Source organism: Nerophis lumbriciformis, linkage group LG26 (assembly GCF_033978685.3).
Source record: "Nerophis lumbriciformis linkage group LG26, RoL_Nlum_v2.1, whole genome shotgun sequence".
Lineage (NCBI taxonomy): Eukaryota > Metazoa > Chordata > Actinopteri > Syngnathiformes > Syngnathidae > Nerophis > Nerophis lumbriciformis.
In genome coordinates this window covers 39,250,200-39,267,235 of record NC_084573.2, presented here as the reverse complement: position 1 = coordinate 39,267,235, position 17,036 = coordinate 39,250,200, and the positions used below count along the sequence as shown (strand labels likewise).

General features: G+C 33.7%; 1 protein-coding gene across 3 annotated transcripts; it reads right to left on the bottom strand.

Annotated features, from left to right (window-relative positions):
- Window positions 1–271: 271 nt before the first annotated feature.
- LOC133623498 (protein YIPF5-like) lies at window positions 272–17,036 on the bottom strand. Of its 3 annotated transcripts, none has more exons than XM_061986704.1 (6): window positions 16,992–17,036; window positions 16,614–16,758; window positions 10,189–10,286; window positions 3,688–3,833; window positions 3,432–3,613; window positions 272–434 (listed from the first exon to the last, which is right to left on the bottom strand). In XM_061986704.1, exons 1-6 carry the CDS (start codon window positions 17,008–17,010, stop codon window positions 272–274), a joined length of 753 nt encoding a protein of 250 aa, XP_061842688.1. In that variant the 5' UTR covers window positions 17,011–17,036. The 3 variants fall into 3 exon arrangements, with proteins under 3 accessions (XP_061842688.1, XP_061842690.1, XP_061842689.1); XM_061986706.1 differs by having other exon boundaries at window positions 16,614–16,740; window positions 16,992–17,032; XM_061986705.1 differs by having other exon boundaries at window positions 16,614–16,746; window positions 16,992–17,015.

Below are 17,036 nucleotides of genomic sequence, written 5' to 3'. Positions count from 1 at the left end.
CCGGGTGGATGGCGGATGGTTGACGACTTTCTGATGCGGTTGCGGATTAAATAATTGCCTATCCGCGCATCTCTAATAGCTATATATATATATATATATATATATATATATATATATATATATATATATATATATATATATAGCTATAATTCACTGAAAGTCAAGTATTTCTTATATATATATATCTTAACCACGCCCCCCGCCCCCGACCACGCCCCCGACCACGCCCCCACCTCCCGAAATCGGAAGTCTCAAGGTTGGCAAGTACGCCCTAGAACACTGTCAGTAAAGCAAAAAGCCCATAGAGCAGGGCACATGGGTAGGCCACCAGCAGCTGCTGGCCGTCCATAGCCAGGGTGGAGGTGAAAATCTTGGAGGCTGAGAAACTGCACCAACAGATCACCAACAGAGCCAGAACTGTGCCGAGGACACCCCTATGGACACAGAAAGGGATGAAAGTCAACATTAAAGCCATCAAAGATGTCAGGAAGATCGGAGCATGTGAAAGGGAGTTACGACTGGTATCATTTTCCACCACGGACGGACGATTTTGGTCTCGATACCAACGTCTTGTTATGATCAGACCCCGACCGAAAAGCCTTGGATCGGTTCGGACGGAGAGAGGATCCTCTTAAGTGCAGTAAAGACAGTTTGATGATTGATGGCGAGGGGTAGTTTTTACCGCCACTACCCACTATGGGTACCAATAGTACTGAACGATCCAGCATCATCATCAAGTGGACCAAGTCTGATCAACATCAGAGTTTGTGCAGCCAAGTTATGAATGTTCAAAGTTTTGTGCCAAACCATCAGATCACAATTTCCTGCCTTTTTTAAAAGCATTCACAGTCTGTGGTGCCCTCAGGTGGTCAGGGAGAGCGTTCCACAGACTGGGAGCGGCGGAGCAGTAAGCCCGTAGTTCGGAGCCTTGTCCTCAGAGGTTGGAGGAGGTTAGCCTGTCCGGAGCAAAGGTGTGGTGTGGAGGATTTGGGGGTGAGCAGTACTTTGAGGTAGAGGGGGGGCATTTCCATGGAGGCACTGGTGAGTTAGTAGGGAGTATTTGTATTCAATCCTGAGTGGAACAGGAAGCCAGTGAAGGTATTCGAGAATCGGTGTGATGTGGTCGTATTTCCGCACTCACACATGTATCTAAAAAGAAGGCTTTTTTTTAAAGAAGGGTTTTTAAGCCTTTTTTAAAAGCATCCACAGTCTGTGGTGCCCTCAGGTGGTCAGGGAGAGCGTTCCACAGACTGGGAGCGGCGGAGCAGAAAGCCCCGGTCTCCCGTAATTCGGAGCTTTGTCCTCGAAGGTTGGAGGAGGTTAGCCTGTCCGGAGCGGAGAGGTGTGGTGTGGAGGATTTGGGGGGTGAGCAGTTCGTTGAGGTAGAGGGGGGGCATTTGTAGGGAGACTTTGTATATTGATCCCGACAAGAAGAGAGTTGCAGTAGTCCAGCCTGGAGGAGACAAAGGTGTGGACGAGCCTCTCCGGGTAGGCAAAATTCCTTGTAATTTATCATCGCCCATCTGTCAAGTATCTGACATTTTAACCACAGCTGGTCCAAGTCCCTCGGAGGAGTTCATTGAAGTATGAGCCCTGTTTTTGGGACTAAAAATGGACGGAAAACAAGATGGTTGACTTCCTGTTTGTTTTCAAATGTGGGTTCTTGAGACTTTTTAGACGCGCACACAGCTGCGTGGATCGATGCCGAATGTTGGCGGAGTTAAAACCGCCCACGTAGCGCAAATACATGCAAGTGAAATTGTCACGGCGCGGGCTCGAACCCGCTTTTCTCCGGCAGGAAGGGTCTGCCAGCACCTAGCCACGTCACGCCCACATGCCGGCAAGGCTGTGGGCGATCAGCAATCGGCACACCTGGGACTGATGTGGGGGAGCTGTATAAAGACCAGTGGACCCAAGGATCCTGGCCGGAACTTAGTCTTCTGTACCCTAGTAAGAACCCCTTGTCTGGCTTCTATCCTGTGTACTCTCTCTCCCCCTGTGACGTCCTTGTTTCCGTGTCTGATGTCCGTGTTGCCTGCCCCGCGGACTGCCTTCCTGCCTTGTTCCTTCTCCTCGTTCAACATTTGGTAAAACACTACAGCTAATCACACACATAGCCTCACACGCACACCTTGGATCTAGTCACACTCCATTTCCCCCTGTTTAATTTATAGTATTGTTTGTTGTTATATATAATAAATACATAGAGCAACATGGCCCCCTTGTGTCTGTGCCGTCAACTCCCTCCTGCATCCATAACAGAAATGACTGAATTTTGATGAAGGTACTCACTGCAGAGCCAGTGCGTGATGAAGGTACTCACTGCAGAGCTAGTGCGTATACGTAAGTGATGAAGGTACTCACTGCAGAGCCAGTGCGTATATACGTAAGTGATGAAGGTACTCAGTGCAGAGCCAGTGCATATATACGTAACTGATGAAGGTACTCACTGCAGAGCCAGTGCATATATACATAAGTGATGAAGGTACTCACTGCAGAGCCAGTGCATATATACGTAAGTGATGAAAGTACTCACTGCAGAGCCAGTGCATACATACATAAGTGATGAAGGTACTCACTGCAGAGCCAGTGCGTATATACGTAAGTGATGAAGGTACTCACTGCAGAGCCAGTGCATATATACATAAGTGATGAAGGTACTCACTGCAGAGCCAGTGCATTTATACGTAAGTGACGAAGGTACTCACTGCAGAGCTAGTGCGTATACGTAAGTGATGAAGGTACTCACTGCAGAGCCAGTGCATATATACGTAAGTGACGAAGGTACTCACTGCAGAGCCAGTGCGTATATACGTAAGTGATGAAGGTACTCACTGCAGAGCCAGTGCATATATACGTAAGTGATGAAGGTACTCACTGCAGAGCCAGTGCATATATACGTAAGTGATGAAGGTACTCACTGCAGAGCCAGTGCATATATACGTAAGTGATGAAGGTACTCACTGCAGAGCCAGTGCATATATACGTAAGTGAGGAAGGTACTCACTGCAGAGCCAGTTCATATATACGTAAGTGAGGAAGGTACTCACTGCAGAGCCAGTGCGTATATACGTAAGTGATGAAGGTACTCACTGCAGAGCCAGTGCATATATACGTAAGTGATGAAGGTACTCACTGCAGAGCCAGTGCGTATACGTAAGTGATGAAGGTACTCACTGCAGAGCCAGTACGTATATACGTAAGTGATGAAGGTACTCACTGCAGAGCCAGTGCGTATATACGTATGTGATGAAGGTACTCAATGCAGAGCTAGTGTGTATACGTAAGTGATGAAGGTACTCACTGCAGAGCCAGTGCATATATACGTAAGTGATGAAGGTACTCACTGCAGAGCCAGTGCGTATACGTAAGTGATGAAGGTACTCACTGCAGAGCCAGTGCATATATACCTAAGTGATGAAGGTACTCACTGCAGAGAGTAGACGACGGCAAATGCAGAGAGGGCGGCCATGGGCAGAAGGCAGTAGCCCAGGACGCTGGCCACACAGCCAAAAGACACGGACATAGCGCTCATCAGACTCAGCAGGGTGTACATGACAATGCAGCCGCTAGCGCTCATCCCGTACACGTAGGCAAACTGGACTTTGCCCGCCTGCAATAGTCAGCGGGAGATATTGTCAAATACCACGGAGTGTGGAGGTTCAGCCGTGCAGTGTGGTTGCTTACCATCATTAAAGTCAAGCCCAGTGCCACACAAAATAAAACGGGACCCGTCAAGTCTGTTTGGTTCATAATGCTGCCGTCTGCAGGCTTGAACGGGTTCAGCACCGTCACCGTCTTCTGCCAGATGTCATCAAAACTGATGCCGAGTTCTGGGGGGGAGAAATAGAAGAGTGTGTTGTCATGGTTGCAGTTTGACGTGTGTTCTGGTAAGTGACTGAGGTCTTGTAGTGTGAGTCTGTGACAGCTTCAAAGTGAGACCACTTCTGGCTTTATGGACTGCATAGACTGGACTGCATAGACATGTATTCTGGAAACTGTTCTGGTAAGTGACTGAGGTCTTGTAGTGTGAGTCTGTGACAGCTTCAAAGTGAGACCACTTCTGGCTTTATGGACTGCACAGACTGGACTGCATAGACATGTATTCTGGAAACTGTTCTGGTAAGTGACTGAGGTCTTGTAGTGTGAGTCTGTGACAGCTTCAATGTGGGATCTCACCCAGCAGCAAAACAGGCCCAGAGTATGGCTGTGTGTGTGTGTGTGTGTGTGTGTGTGTGTGTGTGTGTGTGTGTGTGTGTGTGTGTGTGTGTGTGTGTGTGTGTGTGTGTGTGTGTGTGTGCGTGCGTGTGTGTGTGTGTGTGTGTGTGTGTGTGTGTGTGCGTGTGTGCGTGCGTGTGTGTGTGTGTGTGTGTGTGTGTGTGTGTGTGTGTGTGTGTGTGTGTGTGTGTGTGTGTGTGTGTATACATATATCTATAGGTATATATGTATATGTGTATATATGTATGTATACATGTATATCTATAGGTAAATATATACATATATACATACATATACATAAATATATACGTGTGTGTGTGTGTGTGTGTGTGTGTGTGTGTGTGTGTGTGTGTGTGTGTGTGTGTGTGTGTGTGTGTGTGTGTGTGTGTGTGTGTGTATACATATATCTATAGGTATATATGTATATGTGTATATATGTATGTATACATGTATATCTATAGGTAAATATATACATATATACATACATATACATAAATATATACATGTGTGTGTGTGTGTGTGTGTGTGTGTGTGTGTGTGTGTGTGTGTGTGTGTGTGTGTGTGTGTGTGTGTGTGTGTGTATATACATATATCTATAGGTATATATGTATATGTGTATATATGTATGTATACATGTATATCTATAGGTAAATATATACATATATACATACATATACATAAATATATACATGTGTGTGTGTGTGTGTGTGTGTGTGTGTGTGTGTGTGTGTGTGTGTGTGTGTGTGTGTGTGTGTGTGTGTGTGTGTGTGTGTGTGTGTGTGTGTGTGTGTGTGTGTGTGTGTGTACATATATCTATAGGTATATATGTATATGTGTATATATGTATGTATACATGTATATCTATAGGTAAATATATACATATATACATACATACATATACATAAATATATACATATGTGTGTGTGTGTGTGTGTGTGTGTGTGTGTATATACATATATCTATAGGTATTTATGTATATGTGTATATATGTATGTATACATGTATATCTATAGGTAAATATATACATATATACATACATATACATAAATATATACATGTGTGTGTGTGTGTGTGTGTGTGTGTGTGTGTGTGTGTGTGTGTGTGTGTGTGTGTGTGTGTGTGTGTGTGTGTGTGTGTGTGTGTGTGTGTGTGTGTGTGTGTGTGTACATATATGTATACATACAGGTATATCTATAGGTATATATGTATATGTGTATATATGTATACAGGTAAATATATACATAAATATACATATATATATATATATATATATATATATATATATATACAGTCGTAGAGTTGTAGAAAGTATTGGAAACTCAAGACAGCCATGACATTTTGTTATATATATATATATATATATATATATAATTTTTATTTTTTATTTTTTTCCCCACATGTTGTTATTTTATGTTACAGCTTTATTCCAAAATGGAATGAATCCATTTTTTTCTACAGATAATACCCCATAATATTATTGTATTTTTTCATTTTACATTTTTTTTATTTTTCAAATTTACTAAAAATAAAAACATATATTTTTAAAAAAAACGAACAAAAGGACAGGAATTTGCTTACAAAAATGTTAAAAATTTTGAGTCAATTTCTTTCTGTTGATGTATTTACCTTCCAATGACTGTAATACTGAGAAATACAAGTTTATATCCTTTTAAATGCTGACTTGCATTACTATTATACTGTATATTATTATTACATTACACTATAACAAGTAAATGATTGCATATTGTGCTAATGAGTGACACCATGAAACAAGAATATGTGCATTAACAGTCTAACTTCTATTGTTATTTTCACAATTTGATGCATTTATAAGTCTAAAATCTCAATTTTGGAGAGAAAATTTGCAACTAGCAGTCGTTTTTTTTTCCCTGAAAATGGTAGTTCCATAGTCTGAGGTCCACTCTGTGTGTCTCAGGACTCAAATATCCCACATAGTGGTTCTTTTAGAGGTGAAATTATATTTTTTTTATAAAAATTAAATTAAATTTAATTTAATTTAATTTAATTTAATTTAATTTAATTTAATTAGATTAAATTAAATTGAATTAAATCATATTTTTTGGGAGGGGAGAAAACATCAGTAATGTGTACATCATGTGTCAAATATCATCATGTGTCATCATGTGTCAAATTAAATTAAATTAAATTAAATTAAATTAAATTAAATTAAATTAAATTAAATAAAAAAATTTAGGAGGGGAGAAAACATCAGTAATGTGTCATCATGTGTCAAATTAAATTAAATTAAATTAAATTAAATTATATTTTTTAGGAGGGGAGAAAACATCAGTAATGTGTTCATCATGTGTCATAATGTGTCAAATTAAATTAAATTAAGTTAAATTAAATTAAATTAAATTAAATTGTATTTTTTAGCAGGGGAGAAAACATCAGTCATGTGTTCGAATATCCCACATAATGGTTCTTTTAGGGGTGAAATTACGTTTTTTTATAAAAATTAAATTAAATTAAATTAAATTAAATTAAATCATATTTTTTAGGAGGGGAGAAAACATCAGTAATGTGTTCATCATGTCTCAAATATAATCATGTGTCATCATGTGTCAAATTAAATTAAATTAAATTACATTTTTTAGGAGGGGATAAAACATCCGTAATGTGTTCGAATATCCCACATAATGGTTCTTTTAGTGGTGAAATTACTTTTTTTTTTTTATAAAAATGTAATTAAACTAAATTAAATTAAATTAAATTAAATTAAATTAAATCATATTTTTTAGGAAGAGAGAAAAGATCAGTAATGTGTTCATCATGTGTCAAATATCATCATGTGTCATCATTTGTCAAATTAAATTAAATTAAATTAAATTAAATTACATTTTTTAGGAGGGGATAAAACATCAGTAATGTGTTCGAATATCCCACATAATAATTATTTTAGTGCCATCCATCCATCCATCCATCCATCCATTTTCTACCGCTTATTCCCTTTGGGGTCGCGGGGGGCGCTGGAGCCTATCTCAGCTACAATCGGGCGGAAGGCGGGGTACACCCTGGACAAGTCGCCACCTCATCGCAGTTGATGAGGTGGTTAGTGGTGAAATTATATTTTTTATAAAAATGTAATTAAACTAAATTAAATTAAATTAAATTATATTATATTATATTTTTTAGGAGAAGAGAAAACATCAGTCATGTGTTCGAATATCCCACATAATGGTTCTTTCAGGGGTGAAATTATATTTTTTTATAAAAAATTAAATTAATTTAATTTAATTTAATTTAATTTAATGTAATTATATTTTTTAGGAGGGAAGAAAACATCAGTAAGTGTTCGAATATCCCACATAATGGTTCTTTTAGGGGTGAATTTATATTTTTTATATAAATTAAATTAAATCAAATTAAATTAAATTAAATTACATTTAATTTAATTTAATTTAATTTAATTTAATTTAATCATATTTTTAGGAGGGGAGAAAACATCAGTAATGTGTTATCCCACATAATGGTTCTTTTAGGGGTGAAATTATATTTTTTATAAAACTTAAATTAAATTAAATTAAATTAAATTAAATTAAATTAAATTAAATTAAATTAAATTAAATTATATTTTTTAGGAGAGGAGAAAACATCAGTCATGTGTTCGAATATCCCACATAATGCTTCTTTCAGGGGTGAAATTATATTTTTTATAAAAATTTAATTAAAATAAATTAAATTAAATTAAATTAAATTAAATTATATTTTTTTAGGAGAGGAGAAAACATCAGTAATGTGTTCAAATATCCCACATAATGATTATTTTAGGGGTGAAATTATAATTTTATAAAAATGTAATTAAATTAAATTAAATTAAATTAAATTGTATTTTTTAGGAGGGGAGAAAACATCAGTAATGTGTTCGAATATCCCACATAATGTTTTTTTTAGGGGTGAAATTGTATTTTTTATAAAAATTTATTTACATTAAATTAAATTTAATTAAATTTAATTTAATCATATTTTTTAGGAGGGAAGAAAATATCAGTAATGTGTTCATCATGTGTCAAATTAAATTAAATTAAATTAAATTAAATTAAATTAAATTAAATCATATTTTTTAGGAGAGGAGAAAACATGAGTCATGTGTTCGAATATCCCACATAATAGTTCTTTTAGGGATGAAATTATATTTTTTATAAAAATGTAATTTAATTTAATTTAATTTAATTTAGTGTAATAATATTTTTTAGGAGGGGAGAAAACATCAGTAATGTGTTCGAATATCCCACATAATGGTTCTTTTAGGGGTGAAATTATATTTTTTATAAAAATTAAATTAAATTAAATCTAATTAAATTAAATTAAAATCAATTAAATTAAATTATATTTTTTAGGAGGGGAGAAAACATCAGTCATGTGTTCGAATATCCCACATATTTTTTATAAAAATTAAATTAAATTAATAAATGTAATTTAATTTAATTTAATATAATGTAATAATATTTTTTAGGAGGGGAGAAAACATCAGTAATGTGTTTGAATATCCCACATAATGGTTCTTTTAGGGGTGAAATTATATTTTTTATAAAAATTAAATTAAATTAAATTAAATTAAATTGTATTTTTTAGAAGGGGAGAAAACATCAGTAATGTGTTCGAATATCCCACATAATGGTTCTTTTAGGGGTGAAATTATATTTTTTATAAAAATTAAATTAAATTAAATTAAATTAAATTGTATTTTTTAGAAGGGGAGAAAACATCAGTAATGTGTTCGAATATCCCACATAATGGTTCTTTTAGGGGTGAAATTATATTATTTTTATAAAAATGTAATTGAATTAAATTATATTTTTTAGGAGGGGAGAAAACATCAGTCATGTGTTGGAATATCCCACATAATGGTTCTTTTAGGGGTGAAATTATATTTTTTTTATGGATGTCCGATAATGGCTTTTTGCCGATATCCGATATTCTGATATTGTCTAACTCTTTAATTACTGATACCGATATCAACCGATATATACAGTCGTGGAATTAACACATTATTATGCCTAATTTGGACAACCAGGTATGGTGAAGATAAGGTACTTTAAAAAAAAATCATAAAATAAAATAAGATAAATAAATTAAAAACATTTTCTTGAATAAAAAAGAAAGTAAAACAATATAAAAACAGTTACATAGAAACTAGTAATGAATGAAAATGAGTCAAATGAAGTGTTAAAGGTTAGTACTATTAGTGGAGCAGCAGCACGCACAATCATGTGTGCTTACGGACTGTATCCCTTGCAGACTGTATTGATATATATTGATATATAATGTAGGAACCTACCACAATATTAATAACAGAAAGAAACAACCCTTTTGTGTGAATGAGTGTAAATGAGGGAGGGAGGTTTTTTGGGTTGGTGCACTAATTGTAAGTGTGTCTTGTGTTTTTTATGTTGATTCAATAAAAATTTTTAAAAAACGATACCGATAATAAAAAAAAACAATACCATAATTTCCGATATTACATTTTAACGCATTTATCGGCCGATTATATCGGCCGGCCGATATTATCGGACATCTCCAATTTTTTTTAATAAAAATGTAATTAAATTAAATTATATTTTTTTAGGAGGGGAGAAAACATCAGTCATGTGTTCGAATATCCCACATAATGTTTTTTTAGGGGTGAAATTATTATTTCTTTTTATTGAATTTACCAGGTTTTTCTATTCTCGACCTTGCAACGCCGCCATGTGGCCACTAGATGGTGCACTAACACTGCCGGCCACAGTCTCTACAGACACTACGGCCAACACGGTGTCGGAATCGGTCTCAAACATGGCGTCTTGTAGTCACGTGAGGAGCTTCTTGACCAATCATTGAAGAGATTGTCCTGCAATACGCTCTCCGATTGGTCAGCAGCTCCTCACGTGACTACAGGGCGCCATGTTTGCTACCGACTCCGAAACAGATGATAATACTCTTTAGTCAAATCCTTTTTTGATTTACCTTGAAGAAGTGGAGGCTCCACATCTGGAACATGTGCTTCTTTGCCCTGAGCAGGTTGGTAGAAGTCCTCCGTCGAAGGTTCTGGAACATCTGGTCCACTGAAAACAACATAAATGTAAAAAGTAACTGCTAAGGTGTTCATTCCATTAGGAGTGGGCGGATCGATCCAAATGTCTATAGTGGTATCAGTATCAGTATCAGCTCGATATTTTTAAGTTCCCTCTTATCACAAATGATGTTGATATTGTTACATTATCATTATTATTATCACACTTTATTTTATAGGACATTTTTCAATTTCAATTGTTTAATTTAGTGATGCATTTTTTTAAATTATGATTATGTTTTAATTTGGAATCTTTAAGTAAAATGTGTCGTTATCAAAATCTGCCGTAGTGGCCTCGTATTGACTTGATATCAGATGAACACAACATTTTCAGTATTGATCAAATCACTTAATTATAGTGAAGTGAGTTATATTTATATAGCGCTTTTCTCTAGTGACCCAAAGCACGTTTACATGGTGAAAGCCAATATCTAAGTTGCAACGTGTCCTGGGTCTTCCCCGTGGCCTCCTACCAGTCAGACGTGGCCTAGGTTGTTCGGGTGGCATCCTGACCAGATGCCCGAACCACCTCATCTGGCTCCTCTGCATGTGGAGGAGACCATTCCTCATTTTTGTAACGCCCCCCGCAGCATTCTAATACAATATTTAGCAGGTATAGACATTAACGTCTAATATTTTACTACTTGACAAATGATACCTGTTAGCATGCCAACGATAGCATGATAGCTTTTGTTTATTTATTTTTTACCTAATTGTGTAGGTATTTATTCCCATCCTAATGGTTCTTTTAGGGGTGAAATTATATTTTTTATGAAAATTAAATTAAATTAAATTATATTTTTTAGGAGGGGAGAAAACATCAGTAATGTGTTCATCGTGTGTCAAATTAAATTAAATTAAATTAAATTAAATTAAATTGAATTAAATTAAATTAAATTACATTTTTTAGGAGGGGAGAAAACATCAGTAATGTGTTCAATTAACCCACATAATGGTTCTTTTAGAGGTGAAATTATATTTTTTATAAAAATTAAATTAAAATAAAGTATATTTTTTAGGAGGGGAGAAAACATCAGTCATGTGTTCATCATGTGTCAAATGTCATCATGTATCATCATGTGTCAAATTAAATTAAATTAAATTAAATTAAATTACATTTTTTAGGAGGGGAGAAAACATCAGAAATGTGTTCGAATATCCCACATAATGGTTCTTTTAGGGGTGAAATTATATTTTTTATGAAAATTAAATTAAATTAAATTAAATTAAATTCTATTTTTTAGGAGGGGAGAAAAAATCAGTAATGTGTTCATCATGTGTCAAATTAAATTAAATTAAATTAAATTAAATTAAATTATATTTTTTAGGAGGGGAGAAAACATCAGTAATGTGTTCATCATGTGTCAAATTAAATTAAATTAAATTAAATTAAAATAAGTTATATTTTTTAGGAGGGGAGAAAAGATCAGTAATGTGTTCATCATGTGTCAAATGTCATCATGTGTCATCATGTGTCAAATTAAATTAAATTAAATTAAATTAAATTACATTAAATTAAATTACATTTTTTAAGAGGGGAGAAAACATCAATAATGTGTTCGAATATCCCACATAATGGTTCTTTTAGGGGTGAAATTATATTTTTTATGAAAATTAAATTAAATTAACTTAAATTATATTTTATGGGAGGGAAGAAAACATCAGTAATGTGTTCATCATGTGTCAAATTAAATTAAATTAAATTGAATTAAAATAAATTACATTACATTTTTTAGGAGGGGAGAAAACATCAGTAATGTGTTCATCATGTGTCAAATGTCATCATGTGTCATCATGTGTCAAATTAAATTAAATCAAATTAAATTAAATTAAATTACATTTTTTAGGAGGGGAGAAAACATCAGTAATGTGTTCATCATGTGTCAAATGTCATCATGTGTCATCATGTGTCAAATTAAATTAAATTAAATTAAATCAAACTAAATTAAATTAAATTATATTTTTAGTAGGGAAGAAAACATCAGTAATGTGTTCAAATATCCCACATAATGGTTCTTTTAGAGGTGAAATTATATGTTTTATAAAAATTAAATTAAATTAACTTAAATTATATTTTATAGGAGGGGAGAAAACATCAGTAATGTGTTCATCATGTGTCAAATGTCATCATGTATCATCATGTGTCAAATTAAATTAAATTAAATTAAAATTAAATTATATTTTTTAGGAGGGAAGAAAACATCAGTAATGTGTTCGAATATCCCACATAATGGTTCTTTTAGGGGTGAAATTATATTTTTTATAAAAATTAAATTAAATTAAATTATATTTCATAGGAGGGGAGAAAACATCAGTAACGTGTTCATCATGTGTCAAATTAAATTAAATTAAATTAAATTAAATTAAAATGAAATTATATTTTTTAGGAGGGGAGAAAAGATCAGTAATGTGTTCATCATGTGTCAAATGTCATCATGTATCATCATGTGTCAAATTAAATTAAATTAAATTAAATTAAATTACATTTTTTAGGAGGAGAGAAAACATCAGAAATGTGTTCGAATATCCCACATAATGGTTCTTTTAGGGGTGAAATTATATTTTTTATGAAAATTAAATTAAATTAAATTATATTTTATAGGAGGGGAGAAAACATCAGTAATATGTTCATCATGTGTCAAATAAAATCAAATAAAATTATATTATATTTTTTAGGAGGGGAGAAAACATCAGTAATGTGTTCATCATGTGTCAAATGTCATCATGTGTCAAATTAAATTAAATGCAATTACATTAAGTTATATTTTTTAGGAGGGGAGAAAACATCAGTAATGTGTTCGAATATCCCGCATAATGGTTCTTTTAGGGGTGAAATTATATTTTTTATGAAAATTAAATTAAATTAAATTAAATTCTATTTTTTAGAAGGGGAGAAAAAATCAGTAATGTGTTCATCATGTGTCAAATTAAATTAAATTAAATTAAATTATATTTTTTAGGAGGGGAGAAAACATCAGTAATGTGTTCGAATATCCCACATAATGGTTCTTTTAGGGGTGAAATTATATTTTTTATAAAAATTAAATTAAATTAAATTATATTTCATAGGAGGGGAGAAAACATCAGTAACGTGTTCATCATGTGTCAAATTAAATTAAATTAAATTAAATTAAATTAAAATGAAATTATATTTTTTAGGAGGGGAGAAAAGATCAGTAATGTGTTCATCATGTGTCAAATGTCATCATGTATCATCATGTGTCAAATTAAATTAAATTAAATTAAATTACATTTTTTAGGAGGAGAGAAAACATCAGAAATGTGTTCGAATATCCCACATAATGGTTCTTTTAGGGGTGAAATTATATTTTTTATGAAAATTAAATTAAATTAAATTATATTTTATAGGAGGGGAGAAAACATCAGTAATATGTTCATCATGTGTCAAATAAAATCAAATAAAATTATATTATATTTTTTAGGAGGGGAGAAAACATCAGTAATGTGTTCATCATGTGTCAAATGTCATCATGTGTCAAATTAAATTAAATGCAATTACATTAAGTTATATTTTTTAGGAGGGGAGAAAACATCAGTAATGTGTTCATCATGTGTCAAATGTCATCATGTGTCATCATGTGTCAAATTAAATTAAATTAAATTAAATTAAATTAAATTATATTTTTAGGAGGGGAGAAAACATCAGTAATGTGTTCATCATGTGCCAAATGTCATCATGTGTCATCATGTGTCATCATGATGACACATGATTGGTAAACATCAGTAATGTGTTCATCATGTTCATCATGTAATGTGTTCATCAGTAATAATTTTTAGGAGGGGAGAAAACATCAATAATGTGTTCCAATATCCCACATAATGGTTCTTTTAGGGGTGAAATTATATGTTTTATAAAAATTAAATTAAATTATATTTTTAGGAGGGGAGAAAACATCAGTAATGTGTTCATCATGTGTCAAATATCATCATGTATCATCATGTGTCAAATTAAATAAATGTAATTAAATTAAATTATATTTTTTAGGAGGGGAGAAAACATCAGTAATGTGTTCGAATATCCCGCATAATGGTTCTTTTAGGGGTGAAATTATATTCTTATTATATAAATTAAATTAAATTAAATTAAATTAAATTATCCCACCATCAGTGTGTGAATGTGTGTGTGTGAATGGGTGAATGTGGAAATAGTGTCAAAGCGCTTTGAGTTCCTTAAAAAAGTAGAAAAGCGCTATACAAGTACAACCCATTATAATTATTATACAAATTAAACTAAATTAAATTAAGTTATATTTTTTAGGAGGGGAGAAAACATCAGTAATGTGTTCATCATGTGTCAAATAAAATAAAATAAAATAAAATTAAATTAAATTAAATTAAATTAAATTATATTTTTTAGGAGGGGAGAAAACATCAGTAATGTGTTCATCATGTGTCAAATGTCATCATGTGTCAAATTAAATTAAATGTAATTAAATTAAATTATATTTTTTAGGAGGGGAGAAAACATCAATAATGTGTTCGAATATCCCACATAATGGTTCTTTTAGGGGTGAAATTATATTTTTTTATAAAAATTAAATTAAATTAAATTAAATTATCCCGCCATCAGTGTGTGAATGTGTGTGTGTGTGTGAATGGGTGAATGTGGAAATAGTGTCAAAGCGTTTTGAGTTCCTTAAAAAAAGTAGAAAAGCGCTATACAAGTACGACCCATTATAATTATTATAAAAATTAAATTAAATTAAATAAAATTATATTTTTAGGAGGGGAGAAAACATCAGTAATGTGTTCGAATATCCCACATAATGGTTCTTTTAGTGGTGGAATTATATTTTTTATATTAATTAAATTAAATTAAATTAAGTTATATTTTTTAGAAGGGGAGAAAACATCAGTAATGTGTTCATCATGTGTCAAATTAAATTAAATTAAATTAAATTAAATTAAATTAAATAGAGGTAAACACCTCTGTCGTATTTTGGTACTTGATGCATGCTAATGTTAGCATGCTAGCATTTAAAAAATACATTTGAAGTACACACCTCAGAGTAGTCCATTTCGGTACTTGTTACAGGTAGCATCTCAGCATGTTATTATTACTAGCTTTCTTGTCTAATTTATCATGTGTCGTGTCATATATTTTAAGTATTTCACAAATGCTAACTGCATACTTGCCAACCTTGAGACCTCCGATTTCGGGAGGTGGGGGGTGGGGCGTGGGGCGTGGTTGTGGGCGTGGTTAAGATATATATATGTATATATATATATATATATATATATATATAAGAAATACTTGACTTTCAGTGAATTCTAGCTATATATATATATATATATATATATATATAAAATAAATACTTGAATTTCAGTGTTCATTTACAAAGTACAACTCACAAACACTTTAGAGTTAGGCTCCACCATCAGAATGTGTACTTAAACTTATAAAGATCACATGGATATTATTCAGTGATTTGATTCACCAAAACTAACCTGTTATACAGGAGGAAAAAGCACACAGGACGTTTCAATTGTTCACAGACTGGTCGCTCTCATCAGAATGACAAGACACTTCCGGTCTGCAGGTGATCGCATTCAATTGGGGAAGAAACGCCCTACTGCCCCCTACTGACCAATGTGAATACTGATAAATGTGTAATGACAGCTCCAAAAACGAATTCAAACCACAAAATAAAATAAATAAATCAACACAAAAATGTGACACATTATGGGTGGGTCACATATGCATGTACAGTAGATGGCAGTATTGTCCTGTTTAAAAGTGTCACAACATTGCTGTTTACGGCAGACCAACTGCTTTACGGTAGACACTGTTGTTGTGTGTTGTCAACACGTCACTCAGGTCCGCCTGAATTTCGGGAGTTTTTCGGGAGAAAATTTGTCCCGGGAGGTTTTCGGGAGAGGCGCTGAATTTCGCGGGAGTCTCCCGGAAAATCCGGGAGGGTTGGCAAGTATGGCTAACTAACTGTAAGCATGCTATTCTTAGCATGTCGGCATTGCACTGTTAGCATGCTAGCTTTTTTTTTTTTTAACTAATTTTGCTCATATTTTTTTGTTACTTGACGCTATTTGGCCGGCATCCACACAAAGTTTCTAGTTCTTTAAAAGAAAAAAAACTTTACATTGTGCTAATTTCGAAGGTGCATCCTTTGACTTGTCAGTCTGTGGCGCTGAGTGGGAAAAAGTTGGGGCACCCCTGATTTAAAATCTATTTAATTTAGCACCGTGAGAATGTTTCAACGTATAGTCCATCTAATTTCAGATAAAACTGGCTTTTTTTTTTTTGAAATGGAATGAATGATGTAGCACAACAAATACTGACTGGTTGCTATAAAGATCACTTGCAGACTGGTCATAGTCCAAGGCCACGGCGCGGCCATGCTGGTCAAAGTAGTACCCGGTCTGGTAGAAGTCCTGCTCCAACTGCTGGAAGTCTCCCATGCTGTCTGCTTGAGCTAAAACACAAACTTTGATTGATTGAAACTTTTATTAACGCTGTTTTCTTAACTAAACACATTTTTTTAATACTGCTTAAACCCATTACGAAGCTGGAGACCATCCCAGCTGACTTGGGGTCGGGGTATACACCCTAGACCGAGCTTAACTGTTTAAAATGAATACCTGGCACTACAAATACTTGGTCTGGCTCAGACTGTGACGAGGTCTGGGCTACAAACAGCATAGACTAGACTTTGCTCACCTGTTGGATTGTGCGGCATAGAGGGTCTTCTCTGCACTGCGGTGG

Bases quoted from the DNA above. Each gene is read 5' to 3' on its own strand.
- LOC133623498 (XM_061986704.1), bottom strand. The intron at 3,834-10,188 runs GTAAATCAAAAA...TCTCCCCCCCAG, and splicing joins GGAGCCTCCACTTCTTCAAG to AACTCGGCATCAGTTTTGAT. The intron at 3,614-3,687 runs GTAAGCAACCAC...TGACTATTGCAG, and splicing joins TGGGCTTGACTTTAATGATG to GCGGGCAAAGTCCAGTTTGC.